The sequence below is a fragment of the Chiloscyllium plagiosum genome, unplaced genomic scaffold, assembly GCF_037043375.1.
Source record: "Chiloscyllium plagiosum isolate Xiang-an unplaced genomic scaffold, Cpla_swu_hap1 HiC_scaffold_23, whole genome shotgun sequence".
Classification (NCBI taxonomy): Eukaryota; Metazoa; Chordata; class Chondrichthyes; order Orectolobiformes; family Hemiscylliidae; genus Chiloscyllium; species Chiloscyllium plagiosum.
In genome coordinates this window covers 44,582,601-44,596,597 of record NW_028270161.1, presented here as the reverse complement: position 1 = coordinate 44,596,597, position 13,997 = coordinate 44,582,601, and the positions used below count along the sequence as shown (strand labels likewise).

General features: G+C 38.5%; 1 protein-coding gene across 4 annotated transcripts in view; it reads right to left on the bottom strand.

Annotated features, from left to right (window-relative positions):
- Positions 1–13,997, bottom strand: part of kif21a (kinesin family member 21A) — a 146,246-nt gene that overhangs the window by 78,329 nt on the left and 53,920 nt on the right. For all 4 annotated transcript variants that reach the window (XM_043713606.2, XM_087999610.1, XM_043713604.2 and 1 more), the window contains exons 6-7: positions 9,439–9,606; positions 4,998–5,113 (exon numbers count right to left, since the gene is read on the bottom strand). In XM_043713606.2, coding sequence (XP_043569541.2) covers positions 4,998–5,113; positions 9,439–9,606 — 284 coding nt within the window. The remainder of the gene's footprint in view (positions 1–4,997; positions 5,114–9,438; positions 9,607–13,997) is intronic.

Here is a 13,997-nt window from a genome sequence, read left to right as displayed (position 1 = left end):
CTATACAAAAAAGTATAATATTTTAACGTACTGTAAAAAACATCCATCATGTTGAGTCTCAGTTCAGCAAATTCACAAATTTGCCTTTAACTTGGCAACATTTAGGCACTTCATTTTCCAATTTACCCATCAACTAGTAGGTAGCCTCACAGAATGTTAAGACATAGAAACAACTACAAACTCAAGTTATTTATATGACAGAATTTGTACAATGAACTAAATTCAGATTACAGCTATGCTGTTAAGAAAGGCATGAAACAGAGTTTTCTTAACCAAGCAGGTTTAAAATGAGAAAGCAAACTTTCTTGCTCAAAGAAAATGTACTGTGCCAAGTCACTTAAATAGAAAAGAATAAATAACTTTCCCAATACTCATGTACTACATTTGGGCAGCTCAAATTAGTCAGTTTTGAATGGATTCTGTCATTTGTGTCAATGTTTACTTAGTTGAAAATATATATCCTAAATACCTGGCACATTTATTTGTTGGTTTAGCAGCTGTACAAGTTTGTAATTGCCAAGTTGAGAGACCTATAAAACAGTTGGCTGATTATCTGATCCTACTCTCTAGTCCCTTACACAAACTTAACACTTAGCAAGGCAGAGTTGGTGATCGTCAATTTTGCAAAGATCTGCACCATTTCCCAAATGGTGCCATGATGAGCATAGAGGACTTTTAAAAAACTGCTATATCTGATATTGTTAATTTGTTTTATGGAATAATTCGAGTAAAGGCCACAAGTAACTTGACAACAATGAAAAACTATTCCAATTTAATTGATTCTCAATATAGTTTTAGTAAAGCTTGGTTGTCAAATGCCAGTGGACTGCGAAAATCAATGTCAACATCATGGATCAACAACAGGGGAGACTTAGTTATTTCTGACAAAATAGTAATTGACTTTTTGTCTCCAGAGATAATACCAGTAGTTCAGCAATTTCTATTTTAGATTTGCAGCATCTTCAGTATTTTACTTTTGTAATGTTAGATTGGTCTTATATGTTTCAACTCAGAATAAACTGTCAACCTCAGCCATGGGTAAGATCCTAGAATCCATTGTGAAGGATGAGATTTCTGAATACTTGGAGGTGTATGGTAAAATAGGCCAAAGTCACATGGTTTTATCAAGGGGAATCATGCCTGACAAATCCACTAGAACTCTTTGAGGAAGTAACAAGCAGGTTAGACCAAGGAGAGCCAATGGATGTTATCTACTGGACTTCAAGAAGGTCTTTGGCAAAGTACTGCACAGGACACTATTGAATATGGTAAGGGCCCAATGTGTTAAAGGCAAGGTGTTAGCATGGATAGAAGCTTGTCTGTCTGGCAGAATGCGAAGAGAAATTGAGGACTGCAGATGCTGGAGAAATCAGAGTTGAAATGCGTGGTGCTGGAAAATCACAGCAGATAAGGCAGCATTTGAAGAGCAGGAGAATCGACGGTTCGGGTAGAAGATATTCATCAGGAATGTGGGGTGGGGCTGGGGGGTAAGGTAGCTGGGAAAGCGATAGGTAGGTGGAGGTGGGGTTGATGAGGATAGGTTGGAGGGGAGAGTGGAGCGGATGGGTGGGAAGGAAGGTGAGACAAGTATGACAGTTCCAGAGGGCGGTGCGGAGTTGGAGGGTTAGATCTGGGATGAGGTGAGGGAGTGGAAGGTGGGGTGAAGAGGGGATTTGAGGAAACTAGTGAAATTGACATTGATGCTGTGTAGTTGGAGGGTCCCAAGATGGAAGATGGGGTGTTCTTGGATATGCATGTTCTTGGCAGAGTGGGAGGAGGAGTTGAAGTGGTCGGCCACAGGACGGTAGGGTTTGGTGCAGGTGTCCGAGAGATGTTCCCTAAAGTGTTCTGAGAGTTGGCATCCTGTCTCCCAACATAGAGGAGACAACATCAAGCGCAACGGACACCGTAGACGACACGTTTGGATTTGCAGGAAAATCTCTGCTGGATGTGGAAGGATCCTTTGGGGCCTTGGACAGAGGGTGGGGGGGGGGGGGGGAGAAAGGTGTGGGGGCGCACATTTTATACTTCTTGTGGCAGCAAGAGAGGGTGTTGGGAGTGGATGTGAATTGATTTGGTGGTTGGAGGGGGGGGCGGGAAAGAGAGGGTGGGCAGCGTAGACCTAACGAGGGAGTGTTCTCTGCGAAACACTGATAGGGATGGGGAGGAAAATGTATCTCTGGTGGTGGGGTCTGATTGTAGGTGGGATGCAATGTATCTGGAGATTAGAGGGGTGGAAGGTGAGGACGTGGGGGTTCTATTCTTGTTGTGGTTGGAGGGGTGGGGATCAAGGGCGGAGGTGCAGGAGGTGGAGGAGATGCACTGGAGGACATTGTTGACCACATGGGAGGAGGAGAAATTGCAGTCCTTGAAGTAGGAAGCCATCTGGAATATCCTGGAGTGGAACTGCTCCTCCTGGGAGCAGATACGGTGGAGGTGGAGGATTTGGGAGTATGGGATAGCATTTTACAGGAGGGGTGGGTGGGAGGAGGTGGAGTCCAGGTAGCTGTGGGAATCAGTGGGTTTGAAGTAGATGTCCCTATTGTGTTGTTTGCCGGAAGAAAGCAGAGAGTGGGGATAAAAAGGATCCTTCTCAGGATGGCAACTGGTGACAAGTAGTATTCCGAAAGGCTCAGTGTTGGAACCCCAACTTTTCACTTTATACAATAATGATCTCGATGAAGGAACTGAGGGCACTCTTGCTAATTTTGCAGATGGTATAAAGATAGGTACTGGGGCAGGTAGCATTGAGGAGGCAGGGAGGGTGCAGAAGGATTTGGACAGGTTTGGAGTGCTGGCAGGAAAGTGGCGAATAGAGTACAACATGTGAAAGTGTATGGTCATGCACTTTGGTGGGAAGAATAGAGGCACGAACTATTTTCTAAATGGGGAGAAAATTCAGAAGTTTTTAGTGCAAACAGACTTGGGAGTTTAGTACAGGATTCTCTCAAGGTAAACTTACAGGTTGAGTCAATAGTTAGGAAAGCAAACACAATAATGACATTTATTTTGACAGGACTTAAATGTAAAAGGAGAGTGGTACTTCTGAGACTCTAGTCAGACCACATTTGGAGTACTGTGTGCAGTTTTGGGCCCCATATCTCAGGAAGGATGTACTGGCCCTGGGGAGTGTTCAGAGGAGGTTCATGAGAATGGCCCCAGGAATGAAATTCCATATGAGGACCGCTTGAGGACTTTGCGTCTATATTCAATGGAGTTTAGAAGGATAAAGGGGGGGCGGGTGGGGAAATCTAATTTAAACATACAGAATATTGAATGGCCTTGCCAGAGTAGATGCTGGAATTATGTTTCCATTGGAAGGAGAGACTAGGACCTGAGGGCACAGCCTTAGAATAAAGGGAATACCTTTTAAAACAGAGAGAAGGGGAAACTTCAGCCAGATAGTGCTGAATCTATGGAATTCTTTGCGACAGAAGATTTTCGAGGCTAGGTCACTGAGTTTGTTTTCGAATGAGATAGACAGGGTCTGGACTATCAAGGGGATCAAGGGTTACAGGGAGAATAGGGTTGAGAAACTTATCAGCCCTGACTGAATGGCGGAGTCGACTCAATAGGCTGAATGGCCAAATTTCTGCTCCTATGTCTTATGGTCTGAAAGCATGGAGGAACAGATAAATGCATGACAAAGATTAAAAAGCTTCATTTTGACTTTTATCAAATGGCTTCTGCCAATCCTAATGAAATATTGCTAATATTTTGTTTAGAGATTTTAATCTCAAAGAGAGAATATTCACGTGACTCAATCAAAAGCATCTTTAAATAACATCTAAATGATCCTCTGACCTTCAATCAATTCAGATGGGCATTAGCAGTATGCCGTAAAACAATGAATATGGATTATGGTTCCTTGTTTCAGCAAAGAAAACCTCAAGAGACAATCAACTACACAGCTTGTGCGCCTTCTGGAAACCAATCCAAGACCAGAAAATCATGCCCTGAAGTGGGATTCAATGTTAAAATGACTCCCAGAACTAGAAACAAAAAAGTTAGAGATAAAGTAACATTGATACTGCAAATGGCAGGGAACAATGGGCAAGGAGACCTTTGACAATCACAGGTTTTGGTATGAATTAATGGAGGTCAGATGCTGTCACAAGAAAAGAAATTCAGGTAGATTATACTAATCATACAACACTCACTGGTAGTTTGGTCAAAATAGGTTGTGACTTTCAGGCGTGGGTAGGGTTAACCTACTCAACTATAAATGCAATAGGATTAGCATAAATCACATTGTATATACTTGACTCAAAGCCTTTGTATCATTGGAGAAACTTTTGATGTTCCTGTCGAAGTTGTCTCCCCATCGATATAATAAACACTGCTTGAAATATCAAATCAGAACCTGTGTCGAGTGTTGGTTTAAAATATGTCACAACACCCCATTTCAAAGTCACAATTTCCTTTCAAAATGTAGTCCATTTGTGTCTAGCTATAAACATGCAACAATTTGATATTCTGAATCAATTAGTGAATTTCATGAATTAGAAACCTACATCATGGAGCAGGAACAGGGTAGAAGGTTACACAATTATCCTATCACACCTAATACTCAACCCTCATTGACGATCATGATTTTCACTCTTCTGAATCAGAGTTAAATAACTGATTTTCACACCTCTTAATAAGCAGAAATCCCTACTTTGAAACTGTATAAATATTTGCACAAGTATGCAGCAATTTAACTATTTACAGTTAAACTCAGAAGAACGAATACTGTCTTTTTTCCAAAACCAGAGTGTCCAATCATCTCATTAATGATTAAAACACACAGAAGTATTATTGGAAGGAAAACTCACTTGATGTTCAAATCACCAAGTATTCTATTTTCCCATTCAACATCAACAATATAAAACTCAACCTCCCACCTTATACAAAACTAAGTGACAAAATTATAAAATCTGCACAAAACAAAACACTTGCTTAAAAAGACCCTCATAAGAAAATGATATCAATTTGTTAGAAAGCCAGGTATTTACCTATTTCCCCCCAACGAATCTTGTAACAATCGTGTTAACTTTGAATCTCGATAAGGCACATGAGTGACTCGTTTACTTTTATCACCAAGTGCACTGATGACATTTCCAAGTGCCAACTGGAAAACAAAGGTTGAAAGAAAGTTAAGATTTCCATATAACCAGCAAAATTCAATAATAATCATTATGATTACAAACATACTTCCATCCTTAACTCCCAACGCCAATCATCTGTTCCTTCATCTATTTTTGGACATAAATGACCATTTATACTTGTTTACAGTTTCCTGACTTACCACTAACTTGTATCACAATAAATCCAGGTGAATGAACAATCTGGTTGCAATCCCATTGATTTGCTCAGAGTCTGATACTTTTGCTTCAGCTCATCCATACTCCTTTAACACCAGACCATGTCTCAGGTCTATTATCTCCTCCTAGAATAGCACATTATCCACCACCTATCTTATCCATGAAATAACACATTGTAAATTTTATGAATATGTCTACCAGCATTCATGGCAAGTCAAAGAATAGGCTATCTTAAAACGACTAATGTTACACTTATGCTTATCTTCTGCAGCACTTCATAATAACAATGATCTAAGTGCAGCTGCAAAGAAAACTAAAATGCTACAGAACACCCATTATGCACCTAACCTGACCTTTTCTCAAGATGTAGGGAGCATGAAGTGCCACTAGAGGATGCTATTCTCTTTAAAAAAAAAATCAGTATTTACCATGCTACCATCACCTTTCTCAAATGCCGTTGCTGCTAACTTGCTTAACTGACATTAAAGAGAAGCAGTTTTATTTAATTAAACATTGGAAGACTGAAGCAATCTATTGCAATCCCTGATCCAAAGCTGTTCCCTAGCTAACATCTCCCTGGGAATAGTCTGACATTTAATCCAATCTGTTCAAATTCTTAATATGACATGTGATCCCAAGTTGAGCAACCAACAAGAGGTGTGAGAATAGGCAATTTGCTGATTTTCTGATGAAGGGCTTTTGCCCGCAATGTCGATTTTCCTGCTCCTCGGATGCTGCCTGACCCGCTTTTCCAGCGCCACTCTCATCTCCAGCATCTGCTGTACCCACTTTCGCTTAAATGGCTGATTTTACCTATTGCAGCTCATCTGCTATGAAAACTCTCATTCATACCTGCAGGAGTGACAGTGGTGAAAATCAAAAAGGTCTGATTTTTTTTTGTGACAAGGAATCAGGCAAACATAGCATTTTTGTGAGATTCATCTGCGGTGAACACGGTTTTTCTAGGCCGCTTCAATTATTAGACTTCAAGTGGGTAGAAACACACTTTTTTTTATTCTAATTAACATCAACATCATGATTTAATGTACTTGTATCAAATAAGAGTAATTTTGGTATTCAATACATACACATTGAAATATATTGGAGAAAATACTTGAGAAAATTGCTGATTTCTCTTTCTTGTCCTGCAAACTCAGGCAAAATATTTGTATCTGACAACATTCAATACAGGAGTAATTGAATGGTAAGCACTCTAAAGATTGATAACTATTTAATGACTGATTTAATTCTGTACTTATTCACATTATTTAGTGGAAACTGGAAACATTGGACCAACAAACCATCAGCTGATGCACCAGGAATTGTAAAAGTAGCATGAACAGTGGCGCATCTCAGAGCTAGTTGTAATGTATTTTTAAAAGGACGTGTTCATGATATCATACCACATGACATTATGGTATAAATGTCTCTGTCTCCCTCTCGAGTCCTCTTACAACTTGCCTCATTTATAGAATTGTGAAGAATCATGTAGACTCAAAATGTTAACTTGTCTCCATGGATGCTGCCTGACCTGATGTGACCTCCAGCATTTTTTTTGTTCAGTACAGTTAGATCCAAATTGCTGAACTTTAGCCCAGACACACAAGTGCCTGTGATTGTAATACATGTGGATACCAGGAGCTATTGCATCCTTCAGTACCATGTTACCTATCATAGTCATCTTATTAGAGCTAAACTAAGTATTAACTTAAGTTACTTACAAAAATACAGATACCCTGAATTTAAATGTCCATCTCTGCATCTAAGGTCAATTCTGAGGGCAGAAACAGGTGGCGCTTATAAAGAAATATGACTCCCAGAACAAAGATGCAGTCAGGCTTATTTTTGGTCCTTAAATCAACAGATACTTGGGTCTGGCTGGGATGCTGATTTTCTGGTTATTTCAATATAATGGAACAGAACAACAATACACCTGAAGTATTAACATTATCTGAGTGATGAGAGTGGAACGTACTACTTTCACTCGACAGCCAACATGAACAGATGCTCATGTTCTTTTTCAGTTCAGTTGTGGTAGACTGAAACTTTTTACTCAAAATTTACTTGGGTTTGGCATGACACTGAAAAGGCAAAAGATGGGTCACATACAATGGGAGTTAATTGACAATTTACTTGGTTCTCCTAAAGGCAATCCTTACAGATGCAAACTTCAATATCAATTAAATCAGTGTTTGTGCATGTCTGAGAATTAAAGCAGCACATTTTTAAGGTGCAGCATATTGAACAGGCAAGCAAACAACCACCTGCTCCAATTATAAAACACAACTGCTCACTTAAGAAAAACAAACCTACTTAGGAGCTTAGTGGTGCAGCGGTAATGTCGCTCCCTCTGAACCAGAAGAACCAAATTCAAGTCCTTTCTACTCCAGAAGTGTGCAATCACATCTCTGAACAGGTTGATTAGAAAAAAATATCAACCACCACCTGATTGCAAAGTAATCTGGGAAAGTCAGAGTCAGAGACATACAGCACGATTAACAGACCTTTTGGTCCAACTCATCCATGCCAACCAGATATCCTAACTTTATCTAGTCCCATTTGCCAGCACTTGGCACAAATCCCCCAAGCTTTCTTATTCATATACCCATCCAGATGCCTTTTAAATGTTGTAACTGTACCAGCCTCCACTACTTCCTCTGGCAGCTCATTCCATAACATGCACCACCCTTTGCATGAAAAAGCTGCCCCTTCGGTCCCTTTTAATCTTTCCCCTCTCACCCTAAATCTGTGCCGTCGCGTTCTGGACTTCCCCACCCCAGGGAAAATTCATTGTCGATTTACCCTATCCATGCCCCTCATGATTTTGTAGTCGTTCAATTATGAGATAAGACTGCAGGATAAAACAGAAAGAGTTCCTGAAGAAGGGCTTCTGCCAGAAACGTCGATTCTCCTGTTCCCTGGATGCTGCCTGACCTGCTGCGCTTTTTCAGCAACACATTTTCAGCTCTGATCTCCAGCATCTGCAGACCTCACTTTCTCCTCAAAACAGAAAGAGTACCTGCTGACAGCTCAATAACTCTCAGCTTTTGTGGCCTCCAAACTAAATCAACAGCAAGGGAACTTCGATATTTATGTATTTTTAGGAGGTGGGTTTGCATATGCAATGGTCTCAACACCATGCTTGGTGATGTACAGAAGTAGTGAAGCAATGGACTATGGAAAAGAGGAGACAGTTTTGAGAAACATTCAAGTGGCAGAATTCCAAAATCAACCAGTCAGTAAACCACAGGATGATCAAAATTTCTAAACACCAATGCCTTCATTACCTCTTAGCTTCAATATTCCAACACACTCCAGACTTGGCTCGTACATCCTATTCTGCATCAACTTGAAATCTGCACAGGTGTTAACTGAAAAAAGTCTCTTTTACTCCCTGTCCCTAATAACTAATGTGCTCAATGACCCAATTGCACCCAGTCAAGCAACATTTTCATTATAAAATTTTCACTTTTTTCTTAAAACCCCACAAACTTGCCCAAACCTCTATTTGTCTTCACCTACAGCACCATAAGCCTCTAACTCTCTGTTCTACAATAATTTATATGCTTTGAGCAACTGCAATTACAATTGTGTCTTCAGTTTTCCAAACCCCAAGCTCTGGAATGTGTGTACCACCTTAGTTTGCTTCCCTTTAAGATACTACTTAAACCTAGCTTTTTGACCAGATTTTTTCCATCTTCTGACCTAATACCTCCTTGTGTGTTTCAGAGCCTTACTTTGTTTTACAATGCTCTTGAACTGCATTGAGATGGCTCTTAATGTTAAAAAGGTGCTCTAAGAATACAAGTTGTTGTTGCTATTAAAGGGACATGGAAGACATAAAAGTGTGTTCCTCTTCAGAAAAGTCTACTAGCAACCATATTTTGGATTTTTTATTCTCTACCAAAATCCTTTGTAAGACCAAAAATTTAACTTTCAAAGCAAAGCACATTAAGTCTTTAAATGTATTGCATGCTTACAGCAAACGTGATACTATAAACATTAATTTCCATAGGAATTCTATTATGGTATTTCAATGCATTTAAAACAGAAAATGTAACATAGGAAGTATACATTACCCTTCAAGCTGACAACTTTCTTTACTACCAAGTACTATTCAACATGTACTCACTAGACCACAGTTAATTGAAATTCCTTCTTTTGCCCTCTCTCCAGTTGCTCCTGTACGCTTTAGTCTTTCTGAACCAGCAAGGTCAACAAAGTGGAACTTGGCTGTGAGGGTTTCAAATTCATTCATTTCTGTTGATTCACTGATGGCTTTATTGTCCAATAGTTCATCCTACATTAAAAACAAAACTAACCCAATCAAGTTGAAGATAACAAAGAAGTATATATACTAAAATGTTCCCATAAAATGAGTGCAGAATAGTTAGGTGCTGGATTTTGACTGGCACAGACATGGTGGGCTGAAGGACATTTTTCCTGTGCTATAGATCTCTACGACTCAAATCAACTTGGCAGTATTTTGCATCTTGCAATATTGATTTGTCTTTTCACTAGAATTTTTTTTAAACGAACAGTGTACTTCCAGCACTTTTCTTCATATTTCAGCATTTAAGTTTTCCACAACACATCTTAAAACTATCAAGTTACAGGAAATTATACAAATTCTGGTCAAATTCTAACACTAGGGTGTTAAATCTCAAGGAAAGAAATTATGAAGGTATAAAGGCCAACTTGACAATGGTGGATTGGAAAAATCCACAAAGATTTGATGGTGGATAAGTCATGGTTAGTATTTAAAGAAATATTACACAGTTGACAAGAGATGCACATTCTTCTGAGACAGAACCACCAAAGCAAAAGGTAATTCAAGTATGGTAAACAAAACTTGATAGAATGTTAGATGCCAGGAAAATTGGCAAGCTTGAGGATTGGGCACAATTTAGAACCATGCAGGAGAACCAAGATACTGATTAAGAAAGGGAGAATAAAAAAAAAGAATGTAGGCTAACAAAATACATAATGGTGATTGTAAAAGCTTCTTTTAAGCATGTGAGAAAAAAATAAAAAAGTCAAGACAAAATGTGGGAAATTTACTGGTGGGGCCAAGATAATTTATAATTGTAGCAAAAGACAGTCTTAAGAGTTACTTTGTATCTTCAAACAAACAAACTCCACAAGTTCTAGGTGACTAAGGGACTTGTAAAGCTGAAAAACTGGAATAAATGAGGATTTAAGTAGAAGAATTTGAAAAAAGTTAACTGAAATAAAGGACTAGCTTTCACAGTGCTGTTCCTTCATCAGGTGGTTGTCGATTATAAGATTGTACAGCATGGAATTTACAGCAAGTTTACAGTGTGATGCAACTGAAATGATATATTGAAAAATTTTATCGTTTTCAAGATAACATTTCAGTTGCATCACACTGTAAACTTGTTATAAATTCTGTGCCGTACAATCTTATACTCAACAACCACCTGATGAAGGAACAGCGCTGTGGAAGAGAGTGCTTCCAAATAAACCTGCTGGACTACAACCTGTTGTGTGATTTTTAACTTTGTACACCCCAGTTCAATACCGACACATCCAAATCAGGAGGAAAGGATGATTACATCCGCTGGGTAAGATGAGCTTCATCCCAGTGTGTTCAAGGGAAAGTAGTAGAGAAAATGTTAGAACTTATCATAGGAGTGGAGATAACTGGTGTTATGAAGTTGAAGGCAAATACTATAACTGAAAGAGAGACAGAGTGCTGTTCTGCACAGAGATTATAAGCAACTGCGTATATAACTAGATGGCTGTCCCAGAGTGTACTGGAAAATTGAAAATATATAACATTTGGCTGTGAAATGGATACCTGAATTTTGGTTGCTGTTTTGACAACAATTTGAATTTAACCAATTTAAATTACGTCCCAGATTCTCAAACCCAATTGTGTTCGAACTTATTGCATTGCCAACGAATATAAATGCTGCTATTTTGAAAATTGGTCAGAGAGCAACTTCCATAGAGAAAGAAATTCGTGGAGATCTAATTGCCCATCTAACATTTTGCTCTCAAAGAAATTAGAAAACACACTGTATCAAAAGGTACATTTTCGTATGAAACATGCTCGCAATAAAAAGAAAGACGACGACCCAGGGAAATCAACACTGGAAGACTGAAAACAGAATTTCAGAACCATGCAATTGCTGTCGTCTTAAGTTGATGTAATTTTAATAAGTGTCTTATTAAACAGCATATTATTATACAGCTGGAGGCAAATAGTAAGCAGTTAAGAGAATGTGGAGTTTAGAGTTGTGAATAGCTGTTGTTTAATGCTCATTTTTAGAGTTAAAGAATAAGTTGATGTTAATTTAGTGGAATTTGGGAGTTCTCTGTCACTCAATTTAATTATGATATGGAGATGCCGGTGTTGGACTGGGGTGTACAAAGTTAAAAATCACACAACACCAGGTTATAGTCCAACAGGTTTAATTGGAAGCACACTAGCTTTTGGAGCGACGCTCCTTCATCAGGTGATAGTGGGGGGCTCAATCCTAACACAGAATTTATAGCAAAAATTTATAGTGTGATGTAACTGAAATTATACATTGAAAAATTGATTGTCTGTTAAGCCTTTCAGCTGTTAGAATACAGTGATAAATCACAAAACCTTTTTTTTAAAAGTTGCATTCTCGGGTTAGCTGTTACCAATGGTGATATAGCTAGACAATATGTTGAAGGTGTTGGCCCCCTGTGTTCTCTGTCTATGCCATGATGTTTAGATTGATTCTAATCTAAAAAGTGAGATAACTGAGTTCTACATAAATTCATGCAGTTTTTGAGCTCAGAGTTTTATATGAATGTATGCAGTTTTTGAGCAAAGTACAATGTAACCCTTGCAGGGTTACATTTTTTTTTATTTCAAAATATACTTTATTCATATAAATAAATCTTTGGTACCTGTACAATTGGTCATGTCGTTCATATATATATACATTGCATGTCTTAACATTACAGAAGATTGAATTAATCGAATTTACAGTTATCGTATTTATAGTTCTGTTTATTAACCATTACATTGTACTTTGCTCAAAAACTGCATGAATTTATGTAAAACTCCGTTATCTCACTTTTTAGATCAGAATCAATCTAAACATCATGGCACAGACAGAGAACACAGGGGGCCAACACCTTCAACATATTGTCTAGCTATCACCATTGTTAACAGCTAACCTGAGAATGCAACTTTAAAAAAAAGGGTTTGATTTACACATGAAAGAAGTGAAACTATCACTGTATTCTAACAGATGAAAGGATTAACAGAATCAATTTTTCAATATATAATTTCAGTTACATCACAATGTAAATTTTTGCTATAAATTCTGTGTTAGGATTGAGCCCTCCACTATCACCTGATGAAGGAGCGTCGCTCCAAAAGTTTCCAATTAAACCTGTTGGACTATAACCTGGTGTGTGATTTTTAACTCAATTTAACAGATTTCAAGGCGAGGTGAGATTTTCTGGGTGCTTGGTTTAAGTAATAGAGGGGTTCACCTCTGTGTCATAACACTGGGCACTTAAAAGAAAAAGATAAAACTGTGAAACATGGATTTCAGAAAAGGATTTCTTTTTTTGAAGTTGCTGGTGCTTTTGAGGAAGTTACTTTTAGCATTGATAAAGGAGAACCAGTGAACATACATTATTTGGTTTTCATAAGGTGAATGGGATTGGGGAAAATATACTGCTACATGCTGCGAATTGGTTAACAGACAGAAAGCAGACAGTAGGAATAAACAGATTATCTTCAGGATGGCAGACTGCTACTCATGGGATATTGTATGGGACAGTGCTCGGCCCACAGCTATGTGCAGTCTACATAAATGATTATGATATGGGAACCATTTGGGAAGTTTCTATCTTGGTTGATGATACCAAATTGTGTGGGAATGTACATTTTGAAGAGGATGAAACAAGGCTTCAAGAGACTTAAACTAAGTGAACGGATTAGAACACGGTAGATGGAATATAATGTGAGCAACTGTGAAGTTATCACTTTGACTAAAAAATGTTAGAACATTTCTTAAATGGTTACGGTTGGGAGAAATCAATGTCCAAAGGAACCTAGATACTGTTATTCATGAGTTACTAAAAGTTATCTAAGAGCAGCATGCAATTAGGAAGGCAAATGGTACTATGATCTTTATCGTAAAGGGATTTAAGTACAGAAGATGACTTGCTGCAGTTATAAAGAGCTTTGGTGAGACTTGCTGGAGTACTAAATACAGTTTTGTTCTCTTCTCCAAAGAAAGGCAATTTTTTTTTTACATCAATCTGTTTAGAGATGTTATTACAAACCTCAGAGGCAGATGGAATTTCAAACCCTGGCCTCCCATTAGAGGATAAGGACACGATCATTGCACCAGAAAAGCCTTTGCAAGGAGTATGTTGTCACAGAATTAGAAATCACACAACACCAGGTTATCGTCCAACAGGTTTATTTGAAAGCACTAGCTTTCGGAGCGCTGCTCCTTCATCAGGTGGTTGTGTAATGCACAGAGGAGTGCAATGGAGATTTATCAGATTAATCTCTGGGATGATGGGAGACTGGGATGGCCTTCCCTAGAGTTTTGAAAAATGAGGGATGACCTCATTTAAACTTACAAAATTCTTACAGGGTGAATCCCAGAATAAATAGATCATTTAAGACAAAGATAAAGGACGAAACACTATCTCAGAGTGGAA